At 44.3% G+C, this 27941-nt stretch overlaps 1 protein-coding gene across 1 annotated transcript; it reads right to left on the bottom strand.

Moving 5' to 3' along the window:
* Positions 1–291: 291 nt before the first annotated feature.
* GALNT11 (polypeptide N-acetylgalactosaminyltransferase 11) lies at positions 292–25502 on the bottom strand. The gene is made up of 11 exons (XM_088534812.1): positions 25172–25502; positions 21481–21604; positions 19527–19693; positions 17381–17506; positions 14800–15049; positions 12367–12484; positions 10431–10583; positions 8754–8972; positions 6127–6231; positions 508–645; positions 292–423 (listed from the first exon to the last, which is right to left on the bottom strand). The coding sequence occupies exons 1-11, from the start codon at positions 25464–25466 to the stop codon at positions 292–294; spliced, it is 1827 nt and encodes a 608-aa protein (XP_088390938.1). The 5' UTR covers positions 25467–25502.
* Positions 25503–27941: the final 2439 nt, after the last annotated feature.

Raw genomic sequence — 27941 nt, 5'->3', positions numbered from 1 at the left:
AGATCCTCAGAGCTAAAAATCTCACACGCTAGAGCAATGTAACCTAATCATTTTTTTTTCTTTTCTTACTGAAAACCAGCTTGGTGATCCAGGAAAATCCAGGACGCGCTGCGAAGCTGCACGGCTACACGCTGGGGTTTGCAGGGGGGCTGGCGCCGCCGGAGCCCCCTGCGCCGAGCGTCGCTGCGGGGCCGTCCTGGTGCCACCACGGGCCCTCATGGAGCCCTTGCAGTCACTGGCTACCCCAGCCGAGGGTGCCCCGGAGTCAGGGCCGCAGGCGCCGCAGTCACCTCAGCTCTCGAAATGCCACTGCTGCGGCAGGGAGCCGTCGCAGATGGCCATGGTCACGTAGCCCTTGTGGCTCCGTGGATCGGCCGCCTTCATGCACTGCCCCACGGACACCTGGTAGAGGCGGCCGTTCTTCTGCGGGAAGGAGAGAGGACCATGGCAGCGCCGCCACCGGCAGCACCACTGAGCAGCCCCCGCCGCCGCGCGCAGCCCACTCACCCCGAGCGTCCACTGCTGCGAGCCGCCCGAGCCGTGGCACTTCATGAGGCGCGGCGGGTCGGAGGAGCGCGTTTCCGACACATCCAGGCACAGCAGGTTATTGAGGATCAGCTCGTGGTCTTCGTTGTACACCCAGACCTGCGGGAGGAGACGCGGTCACCATGAAACGCCCAGGGCAGCCGGCTGCAGCGCCCGGGCAGCCAGAGCTGGCGGCCGCAGCGCCTGCCCCTCTGCTGCCATTTCCCAACACGGGGCTGCAGCCGCGGTGCCTCCCCCGGCCCCGTGCTGTGCACAAGGAGCCCTCAGCAGGACCATGCGGACCCAGGATCCCCCCGTGCAGCTGCAGACCCAGGTGTTGGCCGATGCCCCTGCCCTCTGCAGCCCCTCCACACGAGGCAGGACGGCGGCGCTCGCAGCCGTGGCTGTTACGCGGGTGCTCGGACGCTGCTCTGGTGCCGTCACCACCAGGGTGACCAGCGGGTGCTGCCCTCACGCTGCCCAGCCCATGTGGCACCCACACAGTGCAGGCGGCACCTGGGGCTGCGGCCCCTCGTGGCAGCAACCACAGCCTCGGTCGGTGCCTCAGGAGCGGCGGCCGCCCCTGCTGCGGCTTCCAGCCCCTCTCACCCTGGGGCTGCTGCTCCCTCTGCCGCCCTCAGGAGCCCTTAGCGGACCCCAGAGCTCCTATCCCCAACAGCAGGCAGGAGGAAGCGTATGGGAAAAGTGGAGGTCAGCAGTGCAAGGAGGCCTTGAGCCTGTGGGTGAATTACAGAATCTCAGAATAGCTGAGGTGGGAAGGGACCTCTAGAGATCATCCAGTCCAACCCCCTGCTCCAGCCAGGACAGAGCACGTGGCACAGGGTGGCATCCAGGTGGGTTTGAAGATCTCCAGAGAAGGAGACTCCACAGCCTCTCTGGGCAGCCTGTGCCAGGGCTCTGTTATCCTCACAAGAAAGTTCTTCCTCACATGGAGATGGAACTGCCTGTGTTTCAACTTGTACCCATTACCCCTCATCCTGTCACTGACCACCACAGAGAAGAGTTTGGCCCCATCCTCTCTACATTCGCTCCCCGCCCCCCACCCAGGTACTTGAACATGTTGATCAGATTCCCCTCTCACTCTTCTCTCCTCAAGACCAAACAGGCTCACCTCGCTTATCTTTCCTCATACAACAAATGCTCCAGTCCCTTAATCATCTTCCTGGCTCTCTGCTGGACCCTCTCTAGAAGGTCCATGTCCCTCCTGTCTGGGGAGCCCAGAACTGCACCCAATACTCCAGGTGCGGCCTCACCAGAGCTGAGCAGAGGGGCAGGATCCCCTCCCTCGCCCTGCTGGCAACGCTCCTCCTGATGCAGCGAGGACCCTATTGGCCTTCTTGGCCATGGGGGCACATTGCTGCCTCATGGTTAACCTCTTGTCAAGCAGGACTCCCAAATCCCTCAATCCCAAGTCCCTGCTGTGCTGCTGCCCTGGGAGCACCTTGCTAAGGGCTGCCCCCTTAACCCATCCTGTGAGCTCAGTCCCACACACTTGTGTCAGGCCCAGGCTCAAGGCTGAGCTCTTTAGGGTGCTCTGTCTGTGAGGAAAAGTCTGGGGTTATTTTTGAGCAAGTCTGGGCGAGTTTTATACTAAAAGTCAAGGCAGGGAAGTTGGGCAAAGTGGCAGTGGCTTTTTTGTTGTTTTTGCTCTGGTGAAGCTGAAGCTCCTCCTGCTGGAGGGATCTGTGACTCAGGGCAGGGCCACAGCTGGAAGGCCCCAGTGAAGGGTCTGCAGAGCTCCCTGCTCCCCTTTGCACCAGCACAAGGAGGGAGGTGCTTGAGGAACTGCCCCTATTCCTTTAAAACAGATCCTATGGGGCTGGGACTTCCAGCCACCCTTTTCAGTTCAAACCCCACCCTGACACAGTGAGATTAAAGACGAGGGAAAAGAGGCAGGAGGCACCAGGAAACTACTGTTATTAAAAGGTGAAGAAAGATGGATCAGAACACAAACACCCGAGAGACGCCCCAAGAACTGAGGCAAAAGGCCACGGCCCAGGGAGCCGCCTTCGATCGCCAGCTGAGGAAGGGGATGCAGGAAGAGCTCGAGCCTGGGGTCGATGGGCAGCGCGCTGCTCGCGAGAGGCTGCACGGAGCAGCCAACGTGAACGCCCAGGTGATGCCACAACCTTGTCCATCCCCCGGCCTTGCTCCTCCTTGTGCCCCAGGAGGTGGATGTAGGAGGGCAGCTCCCACCCCAGTAGGTTCAAGGTTGAGGTTTCCTAATGCTTTTAGGACGCTGCCTGTGCCCAAGCTGCACCCAAAAAAGGACCCAGCCTTTCCCTGGACTCCCCCTTCTCCCTCTGTGCAGATTAACGGGTCCAAAACAGGGCTCTGTGTTACGGCGTGAGCACAGCCCAGGGAGATGTCTGTGACCCCTGTTTTATTTCTGACCTCACAAGGAGTTGGATCCAGCTGCATGGATTTTCTTCTGGGGTTGCTCTCCCCTGTTCTACTACTATCTGTAGTCTATAACAGTAGTTAAAGATGCTACTGGTGGTACCCAACGCCTGCTCTTCTCCTTCCATAAACCCCTCAACCCCAGGCATCTCTCTCTGTTTTACTCTAATAAGATGATACAGGACAATCTTAGTTTTTTTTTTTTTTTTTATAAAGATGATGAAGATGCCAGTGTTATGAGTTAACATAAGGGGACAATAACAACCCAACCCATTTCAGAGAAAACTCAAATGATATCTTGTCCTCCAGAAAGGTGATCCATAGAGCCAATTCCTTTTGCAAAAAGGTCAGGAGGGGATCAGATACCACAGTGGCCTCAAGGACGACTGTGTTGGTCTGATGGTCCCGGCAGTTCCTCCAAACTGCTTTTCAACTGCAAAAGTCATTCCATGGTGGTCTGCTGCTTGCAAAATCCACATGCGACTTCTCTGCTCCTTTGCTGTTGCTACTTCAGCCTTTTTTTGCACTGATCTTCCTTGTACTAAATCACACCTCTCCTGCTCACAACATTTCCCACTATAAAGTATCCATTATTCAGTCCAGAAGTTGTGTTCAGTTCCCAGCACTACCTAGACCAGGTATGTTATGTCTATAAATAAAGTTCTAATATACATTAACATACCTGACAGGAAGACCCTAATCTTGGACTATTTTCTAGATACAGCCCCTCTGAGAACTACTTCTCTCGCCTTTTCATACTACAGCAAGAAAAGATCTGAACTCCACTCAAGTTCCTCTAATGTAAATCATTTTTTAACTCAGTTTAAGGATGATCAAAGCCAAACTGAGCTATTAACTGTGCTGACAATCCAAGTGCAAAGTTCCATAGCATGCATTTATTTCTTTAAGTCCAGGAATTATGTGAAAATCTGGCTTTTCTTTGCAATCATGAAAGAGAGAAAAAACAAGCAAAAGTTAAAGGTAAAGCAGACTGGCTTGTAAGGCCAGTCTCATGGCTTCAGTGAGATTGCTGTGGTCTTTCCTCCCTCCAACAACAGGTATTTTAAATTAGGCCTTTGAAAGCTGCTCCCACATCTAGAAGTTGCCAGTAGAGAAGACCAAAGAGCTATAGTTAATAAGAGGCCCAAGAAAGCCGAATTTCCTTTTCCCAGCTTTGGAGGTTTTCCCAGGAAGACTGGGAAAACATCAGTACTCCTTACTGAGCAGTGGTTTTTGAGGAGAAGATGCTATTTATTCACAAAGCCAAGGCAGCCTGGAAGGAGATAAGCAGTGATAACTTATTTTGATGCCTCAGAGAAAAGCAAAAAGGCTTCAAATGAAATCACCACCAAGTGGCATCACGTGTTTTCTCCTCAGAAAACACAGTGAAGTTCTGGCATTCATTGCCACAGGATGCCCAAAAAAACTTCTGCTGGCTCAAAATATTGTTAAATACTTATGAAAAGGTGCAAGGTGTTAAATACTTGCTGAAGGTGCACGACAGATGACAAAAATCAGCTGAAAAGAGCAGCAGATTGGGAGACTGGGTGTTACCGGAAAGGGCAATTAAAGGAATCTAATACTTGGACAGGCTTTCCCTGTTTTTATTGGCAGAAACCATTAAGAAGTGTCTTCTTTCTTTATAATTCTCATTCAGCTTGAGCAAGATTGTTCCAGAGGATCTGAAATAAGCTGCAGGGTAATCTCAGGATTTATTAGGAGAGAAAATCTGATGTCAGACAAGCAGGTTGTTGGCTAAATGTACATGGTTGGAGAGCAAAACCACCACAGCAGAGCCAGCTTTCTGAGCCCGGCTGCTGCTTCCTGCACCAGAACTGGGTTCATCAGAAAGGGAGCTGGAGATGAACAACCTGAACGTGAATCAGTCTTCCTCAACACCAAAAGACTAACTGAAGTCTGTGTGCAGAAGGGAGACAAGCAGAAGGCCCTGATAAGGAGGGGAAAAACAACAGACTTCCTCCAACCATGTGGTAGTTCTCCACTAGAAACATCCCAGGAGGAGAGGAGAAACAGCGACTGGGAGGACCCATCTGTTCTTCCTGTGGGCATCCTCCAGGGGAAACAGTCTGAGCTTCTTCACCCAGACCAAACGGCTCAGGAAGCAGCTTGGCACTGTTGGTGTGAAAGCTCTGGTGCCAACCACTACATTTACAGAGTCAGAAAGACTTGTTGACTTTCTTGGAGCTTATGGAAAGAACATATTGGAAAATCTCAACTGCCCTTCTCATTCCAGCATAAACCCATCCATCTTTAGCACACAGGACCTGCAGTTTGGTGCTCAGGCCCTCAGGGATGTATTTATTGATGGGTTCAGCATGTCAACACTGCCTAACACCCTTTCTAGTCATCACTAGAAATATTAATGAAGATTCAATTTAAGATTTATCACTTAATCCCACAACCACATCATAAGCAGCTCTTACTTGTTGTCATTTCCATTAAGGAATATTTTTAACCACCCAGACTTTAAAGTCTACCACCCATCCCAGCTCATGATTCCCCACACAGTGCAACAACCAAGCGCTTTCATTCACTGACTGCTGAAGTTTTGTTGTCCTGAAAACTGCCCCCAATTTCATAAAGTAACAAGTTGCACAAGCCTTGGTAAAGCAATGCTGCATTACACGACATGCAGCATTTATTTAGTGCCTTTCATTACTTTTCTCCTTAGGAAAGATCTACTCCCATGAAAACACCACATTAGCAATCCAGCTGCAGCCAAAAACCCCTCGAAGTTCCTTAGACCTCCTGTTTAATGGTAGGAACAAATCCCTCACCAGAGCCACTACAAGAGCAGATAAACACAGGGATTCACTGAACAAGAGTGGGCCAAAAAAAGCCACCCCAAGTGCCACCATGAAGAACTGACTGGAAGTCCTTCCACAAGGCCTGAAGTGCCAATCAGGGGGCTATTCTGAACTTATCCCAACCAAAAACAGAGATTCAGCCCATAAAGAGCACAGGCTGTGATACCAGGTGACACTAGCAGGTACTGAGCTCTGCAGACTCCTTGGCCAGCCTTGAAGGGTGAAGAATACTCCAAAATCAGGCTCCCTGCACCAAAAGGAGATGGTATGCTAAGGGATTTTGCCAGCAGGGAAACATATTAACAATGTGCAATATGTGCAGCACAGTTCAGGCTCGCTAGGAAGCAAATACCTGGTTTTGATCATTGTAGTCGCATTCCCGCAGCACCACGAGGCCTCCCTTCTGACTGGGGTGTCCCTGGGCCACGAGGCATTTATTGGTCTGCAGGTGATAGAGCTGTGACAAGACGACACCAGAGGGACACAGTGAAGAGACTTATCAAAAGAAACATGTGGACGCACTAAAATTCAATGTACTCGCACAAAAAAACCATAACACACAAAAAAAGAATCATTCCCCATTAAAAAAAATGTTTTTTTCAGATAATATGGAGAAAAGGCAGCATTAAATAATTCCATTTTGTTTTCTAACTGCATCAAGATTTCTCCATCTTCATGGTACAAGTAGAGTACACACAATGCACAGTATACACAAGGAGCCAGTATACACCACTCTGGGGCAGGTTTTTAGGTTCTCCACAAGCCTAAGGTCACAGGTACCCACTAGCTCAAGAATTTAACTGCACTGTAAAAACTACATTTACCACTATTTACCCTAAACATGTTATTTCCTTCCCACAGCTCCTCTTCATGAAGCAGGAAGGGAGGAAAAAGATCGTGCTTAAATACAAGTAGCTGTTAAAAACTTGATTTTTCAAGAGCATTTACATAATTGAAAAATATATATACATATTTACCAGCTATGTTACTTTAATTACAGATGAGAGAAGGAGAGATAATTGTGCACACCCTGAGCTGGCAGCCAACAAAGCGATTCATTTCAGCCCAAGTTTTTATTTTCCCCCCACTAACGGGCTGGGGAGAGGCTACGTGGGCATCAGACTCTGCTGCAGGAGGTGCAGAGGGAGGGAAACGCTCCAGCCCCGGCGCTTCCTGCCCGGCAGGGCACAGCCCAGGGCTCCGTGTGGGGCATCGCTATTGGGAATAATTGTTTCCAATGTGGAGCCAAAAGGAAAGGCAAAATATGTTTTGTTGTCCTGAACTGGAGGCCAGGCTGACTGCTCTGCCTCATTTTGTTCTGAACACTGTTGCCTTTGTGTTGATTCTGTTGGGTTTTTGAGCAACCAAAAGGCACTTCCAATAACAGAAGGAAAGAAGTAACGACACCATCACTGGAGAGCAGAAATTGGGAAGGGCCCAATAAATAACCCTCTTTTCCAAGCACCCTCCCAGGCAGTAGCTGTCCCCAAACACCACGAGCTTCCTCAAGTGCACTGTGTTTCTCCTAATCCCTGCACACATCTAAAAGGTGAACAACACCTGAACAACACTGCCCTGCACCCAAGGAATTTGACACTATAACTCAACACGGGGCTTTCAGCTCATGCAGCTACCTGGGTTCTACAGAATTTGTCCCTGTTTTTACTGACCATGATGATCAACACTTGATAAGGACACTAAGAGCCGTCACAGCGTGCAATTATTACAGCTCTTCCCAGCTGTCAAACTACCTCTTATCTCTGGCTCAAGTAGTTCTGGGAATAAGCTGGGATCTGGAGTGATTCATGTTGAATCCTGGGAGGTTTGGCACATAGTGGTGACATTGGCTGATCATTCTGTTCCTTACAGGCATCTGGAAGGAGTTTGCATGCTCAGCTGAGCCAAAGCTGACTCCCACAGTGCTGGGTATGATCCTCAAACCTTGGAGAACCAAGCTCAGGAACTGCCTTTTGCTGCATCTTCCCTCCCTCCTTTTAAAGGGTAAAAAAAAAAAAAAAAAATCCTTAAAAACAGTAAATCTAAACATGAGAATCATCACTAGAAAAGCTTCTCCTTTCTGTGGTTGCCGAGACAACTGGATCCCTCAGGAGCTTCTCCCCATATCAACATTTTTAAAGCTAAAGATCTGTCTGAACAAAAGCAGAAAGCCACGGGATTTCAGGGGGTGGTGGAAGTGTCTGCCTAGAGGAATGCCTGGGTCAGCTCTTAGAACAGCTGCGTTCAGGGCAACTACTCATGTTTGCCCTCATGAGTAACTTGAGCTGGTTCTGTGCATGGCTCTGTGAGGGCTCAGGGCTCCAACTTGGATGCACCTGCAGGAGCAGCAGCTCCAGCAGATTCTGCAGACGTGGAGAGGCTCCTCTCACAGTTCCTGCTCCCAATTACTGGGCTAGGCTGGAATCTCCTGCTATCCATTATCTATGTGCACACGAAACAGTTCATTCAAAGGTCTTCTCTTTCACAGAGGAAGCCTTGACAAAGTTCTCTCAGCTTTGGAACTACCCAGGATTTGGGGGAAGCACAACACACATACGCACCACGTCAGCCAAAATTTAGCGCTGAAGAGGTGCAATTCTGTCTTTGTCTGCATACAAATCCATAGGAGTTAGAGTTAAAAAGTAAATTCTTTGTCCAGATTTTCTCTGTGAATATATTTTTACACATATTTCTCCACTTCAACTTGGCAACAGGCAAGAAAAAGCACCCTAAAGACTTCAAAACTTCAGTTTGAAGCCTAGAGGTAAAAGGCCTCATTGAACAGCATCTAGTCTGAAATACAGACTGATTCACCTTTGTCTAAAGACACAAAATTAGTTATCCTGAAAACAAAATCCACTTCAATACTAAAACTCTGTGCTCTACAGAAGTGCACCATATTATTGAACAAATCTTAAGGTTCTTCCTGAATAAAAATTCACAGGGCATAATTCTGTATTTTTAAGGAAAAGTTGATCTTACCCTTCCACGCTGAATTATTTTTGGTCGCTTTTGCGCTCTGTTAATAAAAACTGGCTGCTGAGCTTTGGCATTGGGGCCAGATATTTGCATCTCAGGATAGATATTGTCTAAATACCACTTGAACGACTTGCAGTTCAGTCTTTTTCTCAGTTCTACACGGTCAGTAATATTTCCAAAGCTCCTGGTCCTTAGTTCAGGTCTCAAAGCAAAATACTGCTCCTGTATTTGACAGAAACAGAGAGGAGAAAAGAACATCAGATTACTTGTTTCCAGCTTTTCCCCTATTTGCAGAATCCTCAAAGTATTATTTATTGTAGGTAAGCTTCAACAATATTTACCACACCCAGAAAACCACTTACTTTATTATTTCTAAAATAATAAGCTTGTACCTTCTCATAACTGTCAAAGCACAATGTAAATTTTGCTGTTTCCTTTCCATCTGGCAGTTATATTTATTAAATACTACTATTTGTTCTTTGCTGCAGAGCAGGCCTCCAAGTCTTCTCTTTGTGCTATTTATCATATAATCACTTCGATAAATAAGGCTCATTTGGCAGTAATATTCGAGCTACATTTGAAAGGATAAAAAATATCTCCAGAGCTGCCTTCCATCCACACATCTGTGATAATGATGGAGTCTGGCAGCTACCAGGGAATTAGATTAGAAACAGCTGGAAAAGGTCAGAGCACAAAACTGATAAGAGACCGCTAGAATTGGTGGTTTAAGTGGGTTTTGCACAAAGCAGCATTAGTTGGAAATGATAACAGAGAATCAATTCCAACCTTCAGAGAAAGCCATCGTTAATCACAGAACAACTGTGCCCAGACACCAATAAAGGGAAAGTGCTAGATCTAATCTCCAAATGCATTACAAAGATGGAGAATGGAGATAAAGTTAATGATCCCTAATAGATTCCTCAAACTGACGGAGCATCAAGATAAAGGATGGGCTTCAACACCCAAGCTGCTAAGAAATTGAATGTTTGCATTATGTAGGAATTGTGTTTCTATATGTATATTGCACTCGCAATTATATAAACTGCAAATTTATATAATTGCATGGACTACAAGACCTGACTGCAAAACAGACCCTGTGGTGTTACAAGACAAAATAACTGAAATATCACAGTGAGATCAGGGCTTTGCAAAAATGAGTGAAAGACTTGATACACATTTAAAAACATCAGGATCTCAGTCTGAAAGCTGGGAAAGAATATTGCTACCCATGAATGCAAAAGTCAATCCCCATTGACCTACCATAACAGACTCCAAGAATCAGGCTGCTAATTAAAACACAAAGCAAACAACCAATAAACTCTCCCAGCTCACTGGCAGGGAGCCCCAGGCACACGGCAGTGTGAGGCTGCCGTGTAATATCAATTTGGATGTGGAACTATGAAGAGCTGACAAGCTCATTCATCATATTTTACTTCATGAAAAAGGCACAATTTAATTTCCTCAAGGCATCAGGAACAAAAAAAATGAAGGCAGGAGTAACAAGGAGTAAAATTGAGCTACATCACAGTCCTACAGACCTCAAATTTATGCCAAAACAAACATCAGGAAACTGGAATACAGAAGCAAACTCCTATTAGGAACAGCAGCACCTCACTGTGAAACAACCCTTTGAAAAACCAGCCAGTTAGCCCCTTTTTGTGGCCTGGAAACGTCTCTTACCTTATATTCATCCATCCACACATGTGCCAGCCTCAGGGAGTTATGAGCCATAGTGTCCTGGCCCCCTGGTGAGCCATAGGGGCGTCTTTTACGGAAAATGTGTCCCACCCTGGAGCAGGGGATGATCAGAAGTCTCCCCCCACACATCCAGATCTGTCCACACAAAAGCAGAACATACCTCAGCGCAGGGAACACTGACAAGGCTCACTACCTCCTCCCCTTCTTCAAGATACACTTAGGCAGGTCTATGCCTGATGACGGGTTAGCTGCCAGCACTGTTGTCCTACATGCCATGCTTTCTGACAAGTGAAATTATTAGATGTGCGAGTTAGAAAAGACCTTTTTGGTCATGTTACCAGACCTTCCATATAAACACACACCATGCCCTTCACAAAACACAAATATGGTATTATTCGAATGTTTTATGCTCCAACAATCTACTAGAGCACTCTGAAGTATGCAGCCTGGGATTCAACTCCATGATTAAGTTACCTAAATTTATTTGTCTACAGGAGAGCTACATGTCTGCACTTCCATAACAGATTATGAAGATCAGTCAACACCATCAATGGAGCCTGCAGAGATTTTCAACCAAGTGTAAGTACCCATTTTACACAGTTGTTCACTTCTGTTTACTATATAGGAACTCATAAATATTGCTCACACCAGCCACTGCATTTAGGTGTCTTAGTCAAGCTCTGTTCAATCCCAAATTATTTAATTTGTACTTTCATCAACTAATTTTTATGATTTTCTTTTCAAATTTCATCTTCTAGCAAATAAAAACTACGGAACCTTTGTTAGGTTAGCACGTTCTCTCATCTTGAAGAAGTCCTCTCACACAAGCAGTTTATAATCAAATCACTCTTACACCTCCTGGATAAATTAAATAGACCAAAAACTTCTCATCAACACTTTCCTAAGGAGGCAGGGCTTCCAAATCTTATATGCTCTCCAAATATTGTCTGTTTTTTTCAAAGCCCTTATCATCAAAACTTAGTGTACTGCATAACAACAACAAAAATCCATGTCTGCTCCCTGCTCTCCTATTCATACATCTAACAATTACATTCTCACTGAAAATTTGAAAATGTTATTATTCAGTATGCATTCCTTTAGAGTCCATTCAATTTGAAGCCCCTATTCTTATTTTTGATCTCTATTCCAAATATCTCTAATGATGCAATCGGAGAACAGATTTCTCTGAAAAAAGTTAGCTGCAACTTTTAACCATCTTTTGCATATTTATTAGTGATGTGCATCTCAACTTTAGGCAGACTTGTCACCTTGCAACTAAAGATGCAAACATGATGCTGAACATGAAAAGTTTTCTTTTCTTTGAGGGGAGTGACAGTGAGGAAGAATATAGCAACCCCAATGAAGTGCCAGCATAGAATTATCTGATAGACAGCAAAATAATGACAAAATGGTTAAGTCAACTCTTTTTACATGCTTCTTCTTAATATTCTTATCCAAAAATCACATTTCCAAGCCCTCAAGAGGCTGTAGTGTCTGCAATGCCCTGTAGTGTCTGGAATGCCCCACAGAAACATCATAAACTTACTCAGTCATTGCTGCTGTGAGCCATATGTCTGCCTTGTAACTGGCTTGTGAAGCTCTTCAGACAATTCCCATCAGCTCATTGCAGGAGTTTACATGACTAGCACTTCCTGTGCTTTTTTACATGCATGTGAAGCACCAGACAAAGAAAACCCATAAAAATAACTATACAGCTGAAAAAAACCCTTAAATCTTCCTTCTTAAACCTAAGTTGAAAATTATTGGATATACTGTGTGCTGAGGGCATCTTTATGCAGACAGAAGTGCCAGTTTCTGTGTGTAAATAGCTATTCAACTGCTAAATAATTTGTACACAGAGAAGTGAAGCAGCCAGATGCTGATGTTCATACTCCAATACATATAAAAACTACATTACCCGAAAAGATATTTCCAGGTTTTCTCCTCCCCAGATGTCCATGCCACTATCATACTGTCCAAGTTCATTGAAGTACTCACGATCCATAGCAAACAGGCCTCCAGCCATAGTAGGTGACCTAAAAAGCAGTATTGAAACAACATTGAAAAAGATCTCCTGTGTTATACAAACCACCATGCTGAGCTGAATCTGCTAGCTGTAATGTTTATTTTGACCTACAGAAGAAAGTTTCAATGCTGCAGACATTAAAAACCAGAATCCAGAGGACATATTGCCACCCAAATTAAATTAGATCAAGCAATAACTCAACAAGATCCAGATTTAAACAACATAAACCAGGAAGGCAAGAGAAACACCACTATCTCGCAGATTAAGTTTAAATATCTGAAACAACTGTTTCATTATTGCTTCAATCATCAGTTTACTCAAAATTTTTGTATTTGAGTATGTTCTCCTTTGGGTTGCCCAGTTGTCTTGCCTGCCTGTACATTACTAGAGTGGTGCCGTATTTTGTAAAAGTCTGTACATGACCCCCATTCTACAACCCACACAATTCACAATCCACACGAACTGCTCTTGGATCACCAGAGCTCTCAGTCAGAAAATTACAGCATGGGGATGCCCCAGAAGATTACAGAAGGAGATGAAAATACTGTTAACATGACATACCAGAGCGGCTCTGTTCTTTTTAAACAAGAAGTTGTGATTGAACTAAGCCTAAGTTTGCATTTCCTTGCTTCATCCCACATAGTCTTCTACTGCAGTTTCTGTCATCTTAAAAATTGTTTGAAAGATTGCTATTTTTTGGGCCTGACACCAAAAACGTTTTATTTTGACAGTCTTCAGATCATTAAAAATTAGAACTTTCCATGTGATGGAAAGCCATTTTCAAAGATGTAGCAACAAAATAGGTTTTGTTTCAAAGCAGGCCCAGAACAGTATATGGAAAAGCCATTTTCACACTCAGAAAATCAGTATCTTAAATGGTGATACTCTCCAAGTATAAATTTTTCTGGGATTTTCATAGTTTTTTTTTTTTCTAGTGATTGAAGGCAGGCAATAGCGGTGTTGATTACAGAAAGAACTAATCCTCGAGTCTCTCTCAGATTAATCCTGACGAAAGCTCTTAACAGAATTAGGAATTTACGATTTTCTATGCTGTTTTCCCCTACAGATCTCCCCAGTCTCTCCTTTTCTTCTGACTTCTGAAGCCACCACAGTGACACTTTCCAAATATACTGACGAGCCCATTGAACTGTTCAGTAATGTAAAAAGTTTCCCGGCTCCTCAGAGCAAATCTTGTGATGGGCAGAGGGGGAGAGACTGAGGAAAGACTGTCAGACCACAGCAGAGAATGAAAGGAGAGGGGGAGAAAAATTAAAAAGCACCACATTGTGCAAGAAGTCAGTCTGTTTAAAAAATTAAAGCTTTCCCATTTTATAGCTGCTGGATTCTGAGCTGAGAGGGAGACCTGCAAGTAGGAGCAGCACAACTGGCTCCTTCCCCTTGCTCTGTCAGCAGCAGCTTCTCCCATGACCAGTTTCACACTGGGGCAGCTTCTGATCTTGGGTCTGGGCTGTTTGTCCTAATGTAGGTGTCTGCTGGCACCACTTTTATAGCAGGGTGACATGTCCAGTGGCAAGCAGACACTGCCAGTTCTGTACAGGTCAACGGGTAAAAGATTCTTTCAAGCCCTAGCTTGGAGCTTTACCAATACTTCCCCCCCGCCCACCCCATAACCGTCTCAAACAATTCAGACCACAAAAAAAAAAAAAAAAAAAAAAAAAAAAAAAAAAGAAATACACCGGGCTTTCAACAGCCCAACAGCTTCTCGTGTTGGTCACATTCTGCAAAGACACAGTTAATGTTTTAAAGATGTTTTTCATATCCATGTGTGTTCAGTTAGTAAGTGTTATGACAAAATAAGCGCTTGTCTGAGAAAGAATAGTATAAACAAAAATAGATGTTGACACAGAAGATTATTAAATGCTCCAAAAGTCCCTCCCATCAGCTATGAAACCACCCTCCTATTGCCACAAGAATGTTCTTCCAAACTAGCAATCCATTAGCATTTCATCACAGAGGTTTTAGAGCCTACATTAGGGGGATAAGCAGGCTGCTAGTAATACAACTATCAAAAAAACCTTACGAAGCCAAACATTAACAGCCTGGAAACAAACTCACATCAACACACAGCTCAAAACTGAACTTACTGGTCAGACTTATGCAGAGTAACATAAGCTCTTTAAGTCTTATGTCTTCAGCAAAAGATGCTGTTGTACAAGAATTCTCTGAACTGTGTTTTCTTGATCCAACATAGACATATTTAAGCCGGGATTAGATACTGGAAGTTAAATTGAAGCTTAAGAAATGCTCCTGAGGAGCTCTTCACAGAGCCAGCTGACCCCACCGCACGGCACAGAGGAACCTTACTTGATCGGAGCCGTGGCTCCCTCGGGCCCTTCCAACTCGGCGAGAGGAACAAGGTCCCACTTGAAGTGCAGGCCCCAGTTGAAGCCCCCGCGCACCACGGGCGAGGAGCTGTAGGCCAGCGTGTCGGCGCTGATGATGTCGATGACGGGGCACACCACGGTCCTGCGGTCCTCTCCGATGGGCGTCAGCAAAGGCTGCAGCCACATCTTGTTCACCTCGCAGTGACTGTCCAGGAACACGAGCACTTTTCCTAAGGAGGCCAAAACGCAGAGAGGCAAAGGTCAGAGTCACAGAAGGCCTGAGGTGGGAAGGGGCCTCTAGAGATCATTTAGTCCAACCCCCCTGCTCCAGCAGGGACACCCAGAGCACGTGGCACAGGGTGGCATCCAGGTGGGTTTGAAGATCTCCAGAGCAGGAGACTCCACCACCTCTCTGGGCAGCCTGTGCCAGGGCTCTGTCACCCTCACAGGAAAGTTGTTCTTCCTCACGTGGAGATGGAGCTTCCTGTATTTCAACTTGCACTCATTACCCCTTGTCCTGTCACTGGCCACCATGGGGGAAGTGTTTGGCCCCATCCTCCCTGCATTCTCCCCTCAGGTATTTGTACATATTGATCAGATTCTCCTCTCAGTCTTCTCTCTAGGTCGGTGGTAACATCAAGTGAACAGAAGCACCAACGCACAGCGGCACCAGCAGCACCCGGGGGAGCCGACAGAGCCGGGACTCCGCAGGGACCAGTTCAGCCACAGGGGTGGAAGGGGAGTCCTGGCTATTCACGTTTAGTTGTGAATTGCTCAATATTTTCCCTTGACAGGGCTTTAGAGCTGTTAAATGTTCTATACCAGGCTCAGCAGAAGTTTGTGCATTAAATAAAAGGTTATGATGAGCCCCCTAATGCGAAGGGCCGAGCATCCCATGTGCAGCATGTGTGCCTTAACGTAGCTCTGATTTATCAGTGTCCAGGGAGCTGACGAAGATGATGGTTCAGACAGTCACCCTCAGGACACAGCTGTCTCCAGCTGCTGACTCCGATCATATTGGAGTCGATCTCTCCGTATCAGGCATCAGCAGCCTGTTGCAACTAAGAGCTGGGGGTTTTAAGCCAAACCATCCTAATGGATTAATTTGCTTTCCTTCATAACTCAAAACACTGAGTTTCAATTCCTGGATATGAACTAAATATAAAACATCATCTTATTTCGTTAGCTTCACACTTGCTGTGAATTCATACCAGTTTAAGGTAGAGTAAAAGCCCTAAACTGGTACAGCAAAACCCATCAGTGTTAGACCAAGCAACACTTCAGTTGTGGGGAGAAAAAAAAAAAAAAAAAAAAAAAAAAAGACCAATTATTTTATGTAGCCATGGTGAGGGAGGACAGTTCAGTCTATGAGAGACCTTCAGGCTAAATTGTCTAAAAAGTCATTTTAAATTTTATTCTGGAGCATTAAAAAAAATATGTAACTTTAAAATATGTGGTAAAGAGATTTACAGAAAACAAGTACACAAACATAATGAGTCACCCATTAACAACAGACAGTAACTGAATGAGTGGAAAAAGAGACTCCAGCAGTTCAGAAGAGCACTAAAATGACTTAAAATTGCTCCAAGTCAAATGAGTCCTAGCAGAGTTTGGAAACTGCAATCACAATTTTCTCTCTGAATTATGCCATTACAATGCTAATGAGCAAACACCAATTAAGAGACTTTATCTAGCACTAAAAAAATATTGAGAAAGTAGCACATGTCATCTCAAATGCCACTGAATTTAACCAGGAAGCATTTATGGTAAAAGGCACACAGCATACAGAAAGCACCAGATACAGTTTATCCCAATTAATACTCACTGCAACAACTGGAGGCCTTGTGTGAGAAACATTTCCATGAGATGAATGAATCAGAAGCCAGTTTAAAGTTTGCTAAGCCTTAATAAAGGAGCAGATTCTCATGGAAAGCTATTGCTCCAAAATGGCAAACACAACACCCAGCTTTGAAAGACATGTTTGAGATAAGGCTCTTTCCGAGCAGGAATAAGAAAGATCCTACTCTGCCCTACGAAGTTTGTCAAATACTGGTTTTGTTCTGCTATTTCACTGACCCCTTCTAAACCTCATCTCATTAAGTGGGTAACAGAAAAGCCTCTGGTAAGGGATAGTTTAGCAAAGCTATGACAAAATGCTGCAGAAGGTTCCATATAGATCACGACCAGCAGCAGGATATAAATATTCAAATACACAGGCAATGCTGGTCAGGGTCTGCAATCACCACCCTACGAGTATCACTGCAGACACTTGCTAGCTGTTGCCACACAGTTTAACATAAAGACAGCCACAGAGAGATGCAGGTTAGTTATTTTAGTCACCAACAACTCGTAACCGTTGTTTAAATATCTTTCTGAACTACCATTACCCAAAACCCCTTTTTTTCCCTGCTTTAAATCATGTCTTGGAAGAGAGCCTGACTCACGGAGGGCATCACATACATCCAATATTCAACAGCCAAAAGAGCTGCACTACAGGAAGGGAAGTCACCCCATTATATATGTCCCAACGTGCAAAGGAAAGGAGAAAGGAGGTGCTGTACCTGTGGCATGAGAGGCTCCAATCATCCTTCCTCGGATCAAGCCCTCCCGCTTTTCATTTCTTACCAACTTGGTGCTTTTTGGAAGTTGAGTCTTAACATATTCACTCAGGTCTTTCTTCAAGTCAGCTGAGAAAAGGAGAACACAAGTTAAATGACTGGATGCAATTGTATTTTTTCCACCCAGCTTGTCTATGCCCTGTCACTGCCTCAGGCTCTATACTTAGCCTTAGTTTCTTAAATACATATTATATTGCCTTTTTTTTTTGCTGTTTGCAAAAAACGTTAATACAATATGACTCAAGTTTTAACTGAAACCTCTAGGCTAACAGGAATTACTGCTGCTAAAACATACAAATAAAAACAAAACCTCTTATGTGTGCAGAAACAGCATTTTTCTGCCAAATTATTATGACAGAGGCAGTCTGACTTTTGCAGCAAAATTAATGAAAGCCTTTTCACAGAAACAAGTCGCCCAAACCACTAGTGTTCCATACACCAATGCACATACTGACAGCTTTAGAAAGCAGCACGAGGATGTCTTTCATTATCTGGATTTATGTCTTTCATTATCTGTACCTCCCTGGCTGGTAAAAGTGGGTTTAGAAAAGAAGCCCCTTGAGCTTCGAGGTGAAGACCTGAGCTCTGCACAGCAGCACTGATGGCAGCAGAGCTCCTACAGTTAATGCTGAGGAAAAAGGCAGAATTTCACCCGAGCTATCATATGAAGAAACAGCACCACATATATATTTCAGGGAAAATAAATAAACAAAGAGGCCAAGAGATAAAGCAATTCACCCAGGCTCACAAATGTGATCTGCAGCAGAACCAAAGACAAGTCTCAGTCCATTTCCTCAGACACCAAACTAGCTTTACACCAAACTTTGCTTTTTTTCAGTTATAAAATCCCATCAAATAAAATTAAGCAGCAGTGCAAATATTAGTAGCTTCACCATTAAGAGTTGGATTTCTTTGTATAAAGAGCATATTTTCCCATCTTGTGCTTCAAATCCTGCTTGTTTCAAGTCAGAAATGCAAGAGTAGTCCCTTGGACACTTTGAGACTAATGTGGCCTCTCAAAGCAACAGGTCAGAACCCGAGTATGCTAATCAATGCACTACCATACTGAAAAGACTAAATTTTGAAGTCATTTCAGTTCTGAAAGTTACAAAACTTGAAGGCAATAAATTGCACCAGGGAATCTGCAATTTGTAACAAAAGGTGCACACGGCTTCCAAAGCACAGAAGCATGAAAAATACTTTTAAATCTACATGTGCATGCTTACCAGCAGGAAACAATGTTTGATCTTTGTTCTCTCCTGTATCTTAACATTCGATCTGGCCTCACAGAAATAATCTAGTTGCAGGATGACAAGAGAACTTCATTCTACTTCATCCACTGTACAGATCTAACCAGCCTCTCAAGAAAGTGAGACCTTCACCCCAGAACCCTAGTTATAAGGCCAGGGGAGTTCATTGTATGAACTAAAAAAGAATCTAATACAAAACACACCGAAAACCCAGTGAGAGCTACCCCCAGCGTGGCCACAAGAGGCTGTGCAAGAGCCAGGAAGAGGCTTCAGAGCCCAGGCTGAGCTCTGAGCCGACCACATCCAGCCACAAGTACAAAGACCCAAGTCACATCACTTCCCTAAGGTCACATCGACTTCTTTCCTAGGCTGCAGGTGAAGCTATGGGCATGCGAGTCCTTCCAGAGCAGTCATGGAAAGTCCCATCCTACAAAATGTAGGGTAAAAATTAATGTAACCTACTCCAAGCAGCAGAGAAGCCCAGTGAGATCTGCTACATACTGCTGCACTGTTGCAACCAACTGGACTATCAACAGCTGTGTAATCATCCCCTCATCCCTTACAAAAACAGGTTTTGAAGCTTGTAGTGTCACATAAAAACAAACATTCAAGGCTCATCAGCAAAGTCAGCACCAGTGTCCACCAGGATGCCCTCTTGGACTTCTCAGAAGATCAGGTGTCTACACAGGCACCTCGCAAATACAGCTTGCAGCACAAATTGGTTTCCAACCTGGGCTTCTACATTTTTATTTGGATGAGTTAAAGCACAGGAAGAGACAGGCAGGTCAAGAGCCAGGAAAAAGCGTAAACAGCCACCAAACACTGGAATGGTCTCTTACCCAACTCACTGTTGTCATCCACCAAAATAATTTCGTGCAGAAGGTGGGCAGGGGTGCGATCAAGGACACTGTGCACCGTGCGGAGCAGGGCGGAAAGGGCTTCGTTGTAGAAGCAGATGATAATGCTGGCAGAGGGCAGGTCGGAGGGGTAGGACTTCTCTCTACACCTGCAAACAGAAAAGCAGTAGTTAACACTTGGTTTTCAGGGGAATTTTCATATTACTAAAACTTCCTAAGTAAATAAAAAAGAAATGTTAACATGTGTAGGAAGAATCCTTAATTTGAAGGTGAAAATCCAGGAGGATAAAATCCATACTAGGGCTCAGCATAAGTTACCCTCCACATAATGCAGACTTAGTAGCTACAGGTTATTGCTATTACACGTCATGCTATGGGCTATTACACATTAGAAAATGCAAGGTATAGTAGACAGCAGTGGGAGGTGGGTTAAAACATGAGCAAAAGTAGAAACCACAGCTTGGTTCAGCTGTGAAAAGTGCCTGGTAACGCTGGGAGTCAGACATGCACAAGAGCAGTAAATAGGACACACAGCTCACAAAAACCCCACACCTCTATTGACCAGCTGCTGTAGACAGGCTGGATATCCCAGAACATCCCAAATCCAAGGTTGGGATGCAGGGTGCAGATTAAAACACCCAAATCCAGTCAATAGTGGCAGGGCAGTGAGGAATGCCCAGCTCCCCAGTGGATTTTGCCAGCAGAAGAGCTCTGCACGCCCCAGTAGTGACCACCTGTAACTGATCCAGCATTGCTGGATCTCTGCTAATTGTAACAAACAGACACAACAGGCCAGAATACAACTCTCTACATCTAGGCAACTTAATATGAAAATTGAATCCCACTCAAAGCAGGAAAACCTTCTTCCAGCTGATTTGCAGGTTTTGTTCATACAATCTAATAGGGTGCAGTACCACAAATAAATGCCATGTAAAGTAATACACCAGCCATGAAGAGATCCAATAACATTACAAAATACTGCAAACAAACTGATAACTATTCAAGAGCAGTCTCCATTGACTCAAAACAAGCTCGCCTTTTGGGAAAGCCACATTCCAGCAAGTACAATTCACTGCATTTACTCACAGCAGAGCAACCACTGGAAAAACAGACACGGGTTTATTTATAAGTAGCTGGTCCTGGATCCTTCCTGTCTGCAGGTGCCTTGCTCCCCAAGACACCTGCAGAGCTGAGCCAACCCCCAAATCCTATATATTCATATACTAGCTATACTGAGTCAGCCTTAGCTTCCCATGAGTTTTGTAATTTCAGCTATGAAGAGTCTCTTTTATTGACTGTCACCCAGAACTTGTTTTGCTTTAGAACCATATTTCTAAATTTGAAAAGCCCAAAGGGCTCCTTGGATTTCTTTTTAGTAAGACATAGCTTAATGGTGAATAAAGCTGCTTCATATCTAGCACTCTCCAAAATACAAACCATTTCTACCACTCTGCTCTTCACCTTCACACTAGCAAGACCCTATCATAAAGGCACTTCTTTGACAGCACAGTAAGCTCTGAAACTATAAGCAAATTGTTGTCTGTTTTAAGACACCTTAAACTTCACAGAAAGATAAAGCATACTCCCCTTTGGGGAGCAGCCATCTGTTTTCACATAACTTCCTTTATAGGGGCTTTACCAATCTCACTCTCTTCCCACTTTGTATAAAGTTAAGCCTCCAAAGCAATATTCAAGGCAAAACAAAAACACAACACACAGAGCACACCAAGAAGTCCAAAGAATAAAAATCCTAACCCCAAGCCCTCTGGTTTAAATGGCTAGAAATCTGCCCTCAGTGGCCCAGCATAAGGAGTATCTACTGTAACAGGAGTATCTATCTGCAACAATAACAAAATGTTATTACTTAATGAGCAGTGTCACAACCTCTTAGGCACATACAATCATACTGGGTTTTCTCCAAGAGTTAAATACATACTTTGCATCTCTTGTATCGGGTACCTCTCTGTGGTATCCCAGCCGGTTGCTGATGAGCATATTGAAGGCATGTTTCTGATAGCCCAAGTCTCTCACCTCCTGATCTTCTTCATTAAAAATCATCCCTGCAACAAAAAACAAGCCAAGGTCGGTTTATAGGCTCAAAAATACCCTTTGGAAACAATCAAGAATTGAGAAGTAGGCCTCGACTTCCTCTAAAACCCATTATCTTCCAAAATCTCTTTAGCTTCTTGCTTTGCAAAGTGGATTTTTTGTGAAACTATTTTAGTTACTACCCCAATAGGTAGTATTTATGAGTAGTCCCTGCAGCTGTAAATATTTTCTCCAAAGACTGATTGCCCCGTTGTGTTATTGCCTTAGCAGACATGTGTCCTTTTGTTAAATGGCCTTGTATTCTTACCACTGCTTAAAAACCCATATCCAACAAGCAACAGAGGACAAGCTTTGGCCACACAACACACCAGCTGCTACCCACACAGATGAAGGGGCTACAAGTGGATTTTCTGAGAGAGAGAGGAAGAAAAAAAAAAAAAAGAAAAAAAAAAGGTTTGAGAATAGAAAAACCTCTAATGCCTTGAATTTAACGTAGTTTTTTTGAAGTCTGCAATAATGCAAAAATAAATAAGTTTACAATTGTCGTAACTATGTCATTTGGGACTAGGACAGCAAGCTAGAGCAGAGCCAGATATTTCCCTGAAATTCTAGCAGGAGCATCAAGTGTTGCTCAGCACAGCAGAGGCAACAGCCGCCACCCTGCGAGCGGTGTGGGTGACACCCTGTCACCCTGCCTGCCTTGACCCAGGGCCAAAGGCACCTCTATCTCTCAGCCATCCACTCACCGGGGCGGAGAGAAGCAGAATGTTACAGTGCATTGAACTCTTGCAGAAAAGGGATAAAGCGGTAAGAGTGCACAGAAAGATTTGCTTTCCTTACAGTCTCCTATTCTCTAGCCATTTTAGAAAGCAAAGCAGTATTTTATTGCCTGCATTCAAATGGCTGCACAGAATGAAGCGTGAATATCCTCTACAGCTAGTAACAAGCTAGAGGCAATTGCGCCAAAATTTTAGCACTAGCGAGCAAGGATCGAGTAATCCATCTCCTTCCACCTTGCCCATCACCTTCCTATGGTTCTGAAGAAAGCTATTAGCAATGGAGTCCCTCATTCACTTGCTTCCGAATGTTTGGGATAACATTCCATACAATCACAGAACAATATAGGTTGGAAGGGACCCCTGCAGGGCATCCAGTCCAGTCAACTCTGGTCCAACCAGAACTTATCCAGCGAAGTTTTACAAACCTCTGGTATTTCCAAGAATTGACCACCTCTTTGGGCTCCTACTGCAGTATTTGACCACCAGCCTGAAGATGTTTTTCCTCTTATCTAACTGAAGTTCCCTGTGTTCCAGCTTCTTGCCATAACACCCTGCCCCTCCAAGGAATCCAAGTGCATCTTCTTTACATCTTCCTCTTTGGCACTTGTTGACTGCAATAAGACCTTTACGCTCTTCCTCCAAGGAAGAGGAAACCTGCTTCTCTCAGCCTCTCCTCACACCTCATGTTCTCCAGTTTTGAAAGAACTATGCAAAATGAGCTGAGCTCAGACACAGAGGTGGAGGAAAAACAAGAAAGCAGAACATTTGCTCATGTTACAGCAACACTGTTCATACGCAGAGACAACAGGAAGACCTTCCAGAAGGAATTCTGCGTGCTCAGATGTCCACATTTCCTACATTTTTGGTCTTCAGTGCAGCAATAACACCACGTGGCACTGACAAACACCTTGTTTGCAGAGGTCACGTTGCAAGTGCTGGGTACTGATATCTGCAAAAGATGCGGGGGTACCCAGCCTGTTTTGTAGGGACTGATGCTATTAATGCCACAGATGAGTCCTATGGATAAACTGCATGGCAGGGGGTAGGAATGAGGCCCAGTCAGAAGGGTCAGGGCCTCTCTGAAGGCGCCAGGTCTCTAAAGGGATCAAAGTCAGTCCCTCCTTTGAAGCAGCTGCATTGCCAGGACAACGTTTCCAGCTTGTCTCACACCCAGCACGATCATTCTTGCACACTCAGCATCACAGCAACACTGTTCCACGTGTTGTTCCATAATCCAGCCCTTCCACCACCGACTCTCTCTTTCTGATCTTCTGAACACAGGTGAACAGTAGCTCTATTGTTTTTAAAACATACCCGTGAGATACAACATGGAAAGTTCATGCGAAAGGCCTGAAAGTCTTCCACCCAAACAGCAGATCTGACCCCTTGAAAAATAAGGTTTGCAGTGGAAACACCAACTCAGGCTTTACTGTAGCAGCCTCCTGTGCATTTCACAGGTTTTTAAGGAGAATAAAAACTAGATTAACCTACCAGATGATGGTTTGGCTATCATAGGCCAGCCTTTTATTTTCCCCCTTATTTTTTTTTACCTTTGTGTGTTTATCACTGTCCTGCTACAGCCAGCCATGAGTCTCTTCCTTGCAGCACCAAATCTACTCCAAACAGACCGAGCTGCCTCCTGGTGACTCATCCAGAATTTATTCTGGCACTGGAATTTCCCTTGGCTCTCAGGAACCAAACAAGTCACCCTGCTTGAAGATCAAGGGACTTCTCAGCTAAAAGCACTGATCTCTTTCCTGGCCAGTGCTGAATAGGTGGACAGAAGTGGTCACTTCTGCATCGACTTTCACCTCACTTGGCTCATGGAGGTTTTGCAGAGAGGTGGTAAACACTTGTAATCCCACATTTGGGGAATGTTTTTCCACAGATTCCAGTCACATAGGTCTAATGAACAACTTGGAGAATGAAGTGAGGTAAAGTTCTATAAACCCTTGAAGCTGGGATTCAGCATCCCTCCAAAGCAGGAGGAATTCAGTCAGCTACGTGAGTATTAAGCTCCTGGCTCCAAAGGTACCGTGCCATAATTCCCAAAGAAGCTGCAGACAGTGATACTCAATGCTCAGATCACACAATTTCTACCCTCAATCTTCCAGTAGGTCAATATTTTAGATGTATCCCTTTGGATATTCCAACACAGCAGAGAACTAAGCTATAAGCAGTGAAATGTATTAAGAATTTTAATTAGCAGCTGAGAACAAACCCAAGTGATCTTATTTATGAAATATGTTAAAAAAAATACCACCCATAGATCCACTTGCTGGCGCAAAGCAAGCAGGCTTTGTCCAGTATCACGGTCATCTCAATAAATTGTTCATTGTAATTTTTTTTTTGGCAAATGGTTTCATGCTCCAAGGATGCTCTCCACATCCATGAGCCTCCTTCACTATGTATTGTTACACAGTGTTTTACAGGTACTTAAATACTGCATATGAGCAAAGTTGCTTTATTACTAGTGAAAGCTTATGTATGAGCCCAGTCTAAGAGTAAGATCTGTCACAAGAATATACTGAATATCCCAAAAAGAAAAAATTGAAATAAAAGTTTTGCTGTAATTTGGCCTTCCTGTTTAGCACTTACACAGCTAACCCTCATATGTAGAAATAATAAAATTCAAATATGTCAAAATAAATTTCAAATAATTCATAATGAAAAGAACTACTAGTACTACCTACATTTCAATAAACAAAATAATATCATTATACATTTTTTCTAAGTATTCTTAGAAAAAAATCAGAAGAAGAAATTAAGTGATGAAAATCAACGATGAAAATCACTTACCCATTTCAGGAGAAAAATCTACCTCCCTCTTCACTGGGTCCTGGACACGTTTTGCAAAAGGATTTCCAATCCTGTTCTCTTTCTGTTGCAAAGCAGGTTTATGAACCGGCCCCCGGGTAAAGCGGGGGAAGAATTTTTTTGGAAACGGCCTCTGCGGTTCCAGCCCCTTGATGGGCACATTCTTGAAAGACTGGGTCTCTTCACTGAAGTTGAAGTAAGCAAAGAGCAGAAGTGTCCAGGTCACGGACGTGAAGAGGCACCCATAGCAGAAATAGCGGAGTGTGACACTTCCCATTGTAGACTTAGCATCGTTGAGGGCCCATTCTCAATTACCTGCAAGGGAAAAACACACATCTGAGTGGGGCCTCATCAACTCTGTGCATTAGAAAATAGGTCCGCTTTGCCATTAAATTATTTCCATAACAAGTTTTAAACACAGACCTCAAGAATGAAATCATTCTGGTCTCTCACTCCAAATATACGACCACATTCTGCCCAGCCTGTTTAGGTACTTTAAAAGATAAATCAAAGAGCAATGAAAATCAGTGTCACCCTTTTCACAACCAAAAAATAAAGATAATTAATTCTTCCTCAGAGCAGTTATAATTATCATGTCTTTCTCCACAGTGCATTCCTCATATGCCTATATTCTTTTTAAACTACCACTGTTTTAACTAAGTATATTTCCAAGCAGGGAGCTGATTCTTGTAAGTGCTGCTCCCACCCTGGAGCATGGAAGGGATGACAACAGACTCAAAGCTCAGCAGTTCAAGCCTCCATGCCCCATATTTAAGAATAGCCATCACGAGGGTCCCCAAAATCCAGCACAGGGTACAAATGAACCAACACAGAATGAAGATGGTGACATTTACACATATCCCCTCACCAGAACGAAAGGGAACAGATACAGGATGGTGAAGGGCAAGAAGCGCTGAGGTAATTAGCTGATTTCCTGCAGATCTCTGCAGATTCCAAGGACCTTTCATCCTCGCCATGGAGCAGATCTGCCCCCAAGCTGGAGGGGAGCAAACCAGCCCAGTTTTATTATATGCACCCATCCACTAACACAATTCCCTAGGGCATCCTGAAAATTACTGCAGTAAGCAAATCCTGGAATGAAGCATATGGTACCAGTGATAATGTTTTATTTACAGACTAGGAGAACAAAGTAAACTTTGAATTACTCATGTTTAAACTAGGCAAAAAAAGCCATAAATACAAAACAAACAAAACCAAAACACGAGCATCAAAAATCCCCATAGTGTTCAGCTGCCAAACCTGAGAAACAGCTCAAGAATCAGATCTCTCTAACCACTATCTGAACACTAAGTATTCTTTCCTGTCCACCAAAAGGAAGCCAGGAAACCATTTAAATACCTCTTAATTATCAACAAATTTTTGCTAAGGAATTAGAAAATGTTAGCAGTGAGTGCCAAAGTTTTACATTATTCTGCTTCTCAGATTTCTTGAAATGTCAGAATCTACCAGAAACCTTCAGGTCAGCTCTGCAAGGAAGAAACACTTGCAAACACAGATTATTCCCTTCCCAGTATAGAAGGCTGCTGAAGAGAGGTAGATGATGTTCACAATCCCACGAGGTCTATAAAAAAAGTCATTTATTTTGGCAGTGTAATTCTGAGTCCTAAGCAATTTAGGCCCAAGAAGAGTAACTGTCAAAATCCAACTCACGTTTTCCACGTTGCATCGGGCCGTTACCTCCCTTCAAGAAAGGAAATTCCCAGAGTAAAACAAGAGTTACCTGCTCTTCTTACCATGCCAAGCTCCCTCGCTTCTGCAAAGCAGCGAACTACGCAGCAGTTAAGCTCAAGCAGCTTAAATAGGTTTTAAACAGGGTTTAGCCCTCATGCTGACCCTGTGCACACAGATGAATTGCCTGCTCTGTGAAATAGGCTCTTTCTCTTCTAGCACAGAAATGTTGCTGCTTAAATACAATTTTAGGGCCATGAGATCAGTCAGGCAACAAACACTTTGATTCAAAACCCCCTTTTAGCTGGCAGAAGGGCACACCAGTTCGAGAAATGCGGAACACCAAAAATCCCTGGTCCCTTTTTTCCTGTACTAACAGTGGTTGGTGACTGCACCGACAGGAATGTACATATAAAGTGAGGAAGGCTGCAAATGAGCTACATTAAACAGCTTTATCTTCTCATTACAATAACTCTTCTTGCCAGACTGCCTGCACGCAATGAATATTTATCCGTAAAACCAAATCTGGGTAACTACCACTATTTTTTTTGCATGGCTACCAGATCATGGAAGAGCTCCACGTTGCTGCTGTGGCACTGTCAGCCACACAGAAGCTGCAGGTTGTTGTGACTGAGATAGAGACATAGTTGGATTAGAAAGAAAGGGATAAATTAGTAACCATCACAGGGAGAAAACTGTCGTGCAGCCCTTCCGTCTCAGAAGAGGTTCCACTCAGGGTGAAGTCATGGACTTGGAGACCTACCAGGTTACTATAACAAAACCAACAAATGGAAACATGATATTATTTCCACACACTCTTTGCTAGAGCAGAGCTGTTACCTCTTAATCCCATCCTTCCCCATTTTTAGCTTTGTAAGAGGATGTAAGAGTTGAAATACTGCATCTAAGAGAAGTGACAGAGCACCCTCCAGGCAGAAGACTAGATCTAGCTGCTTGCTCTCCAGACAAGACACTTGGACCTTAAAAAGCGAGTCTGTATTTTCCTGCCAAAGGGATAACCAAATGTTTTGTTAGAGATTTCTTTCTTGTAAAAGCAGAGGGG

This window comes from Tinamus guttatus, unplaced genomic scaffold (assembly GCF_059628265.1).
Source record: "Tinamus guttatus ecotype Peru unplaced genomic scaffold, ASM5962826v1 Tinamus_guttatus_pri_ptg000599l, whole genome shotgun sequence".
NCBI classification, from domain to species: Eukaryota; Metazoa; Chordata; class Aves; order Tinamiformes; family Tinamidae; genus Tinamus; species Tinamus guttatus.
The sequence above is the reverse complement of the archived record's forward strand: the minus strand, read 5'-3'. Positions and strand labels throughout refer to the sequence as shown.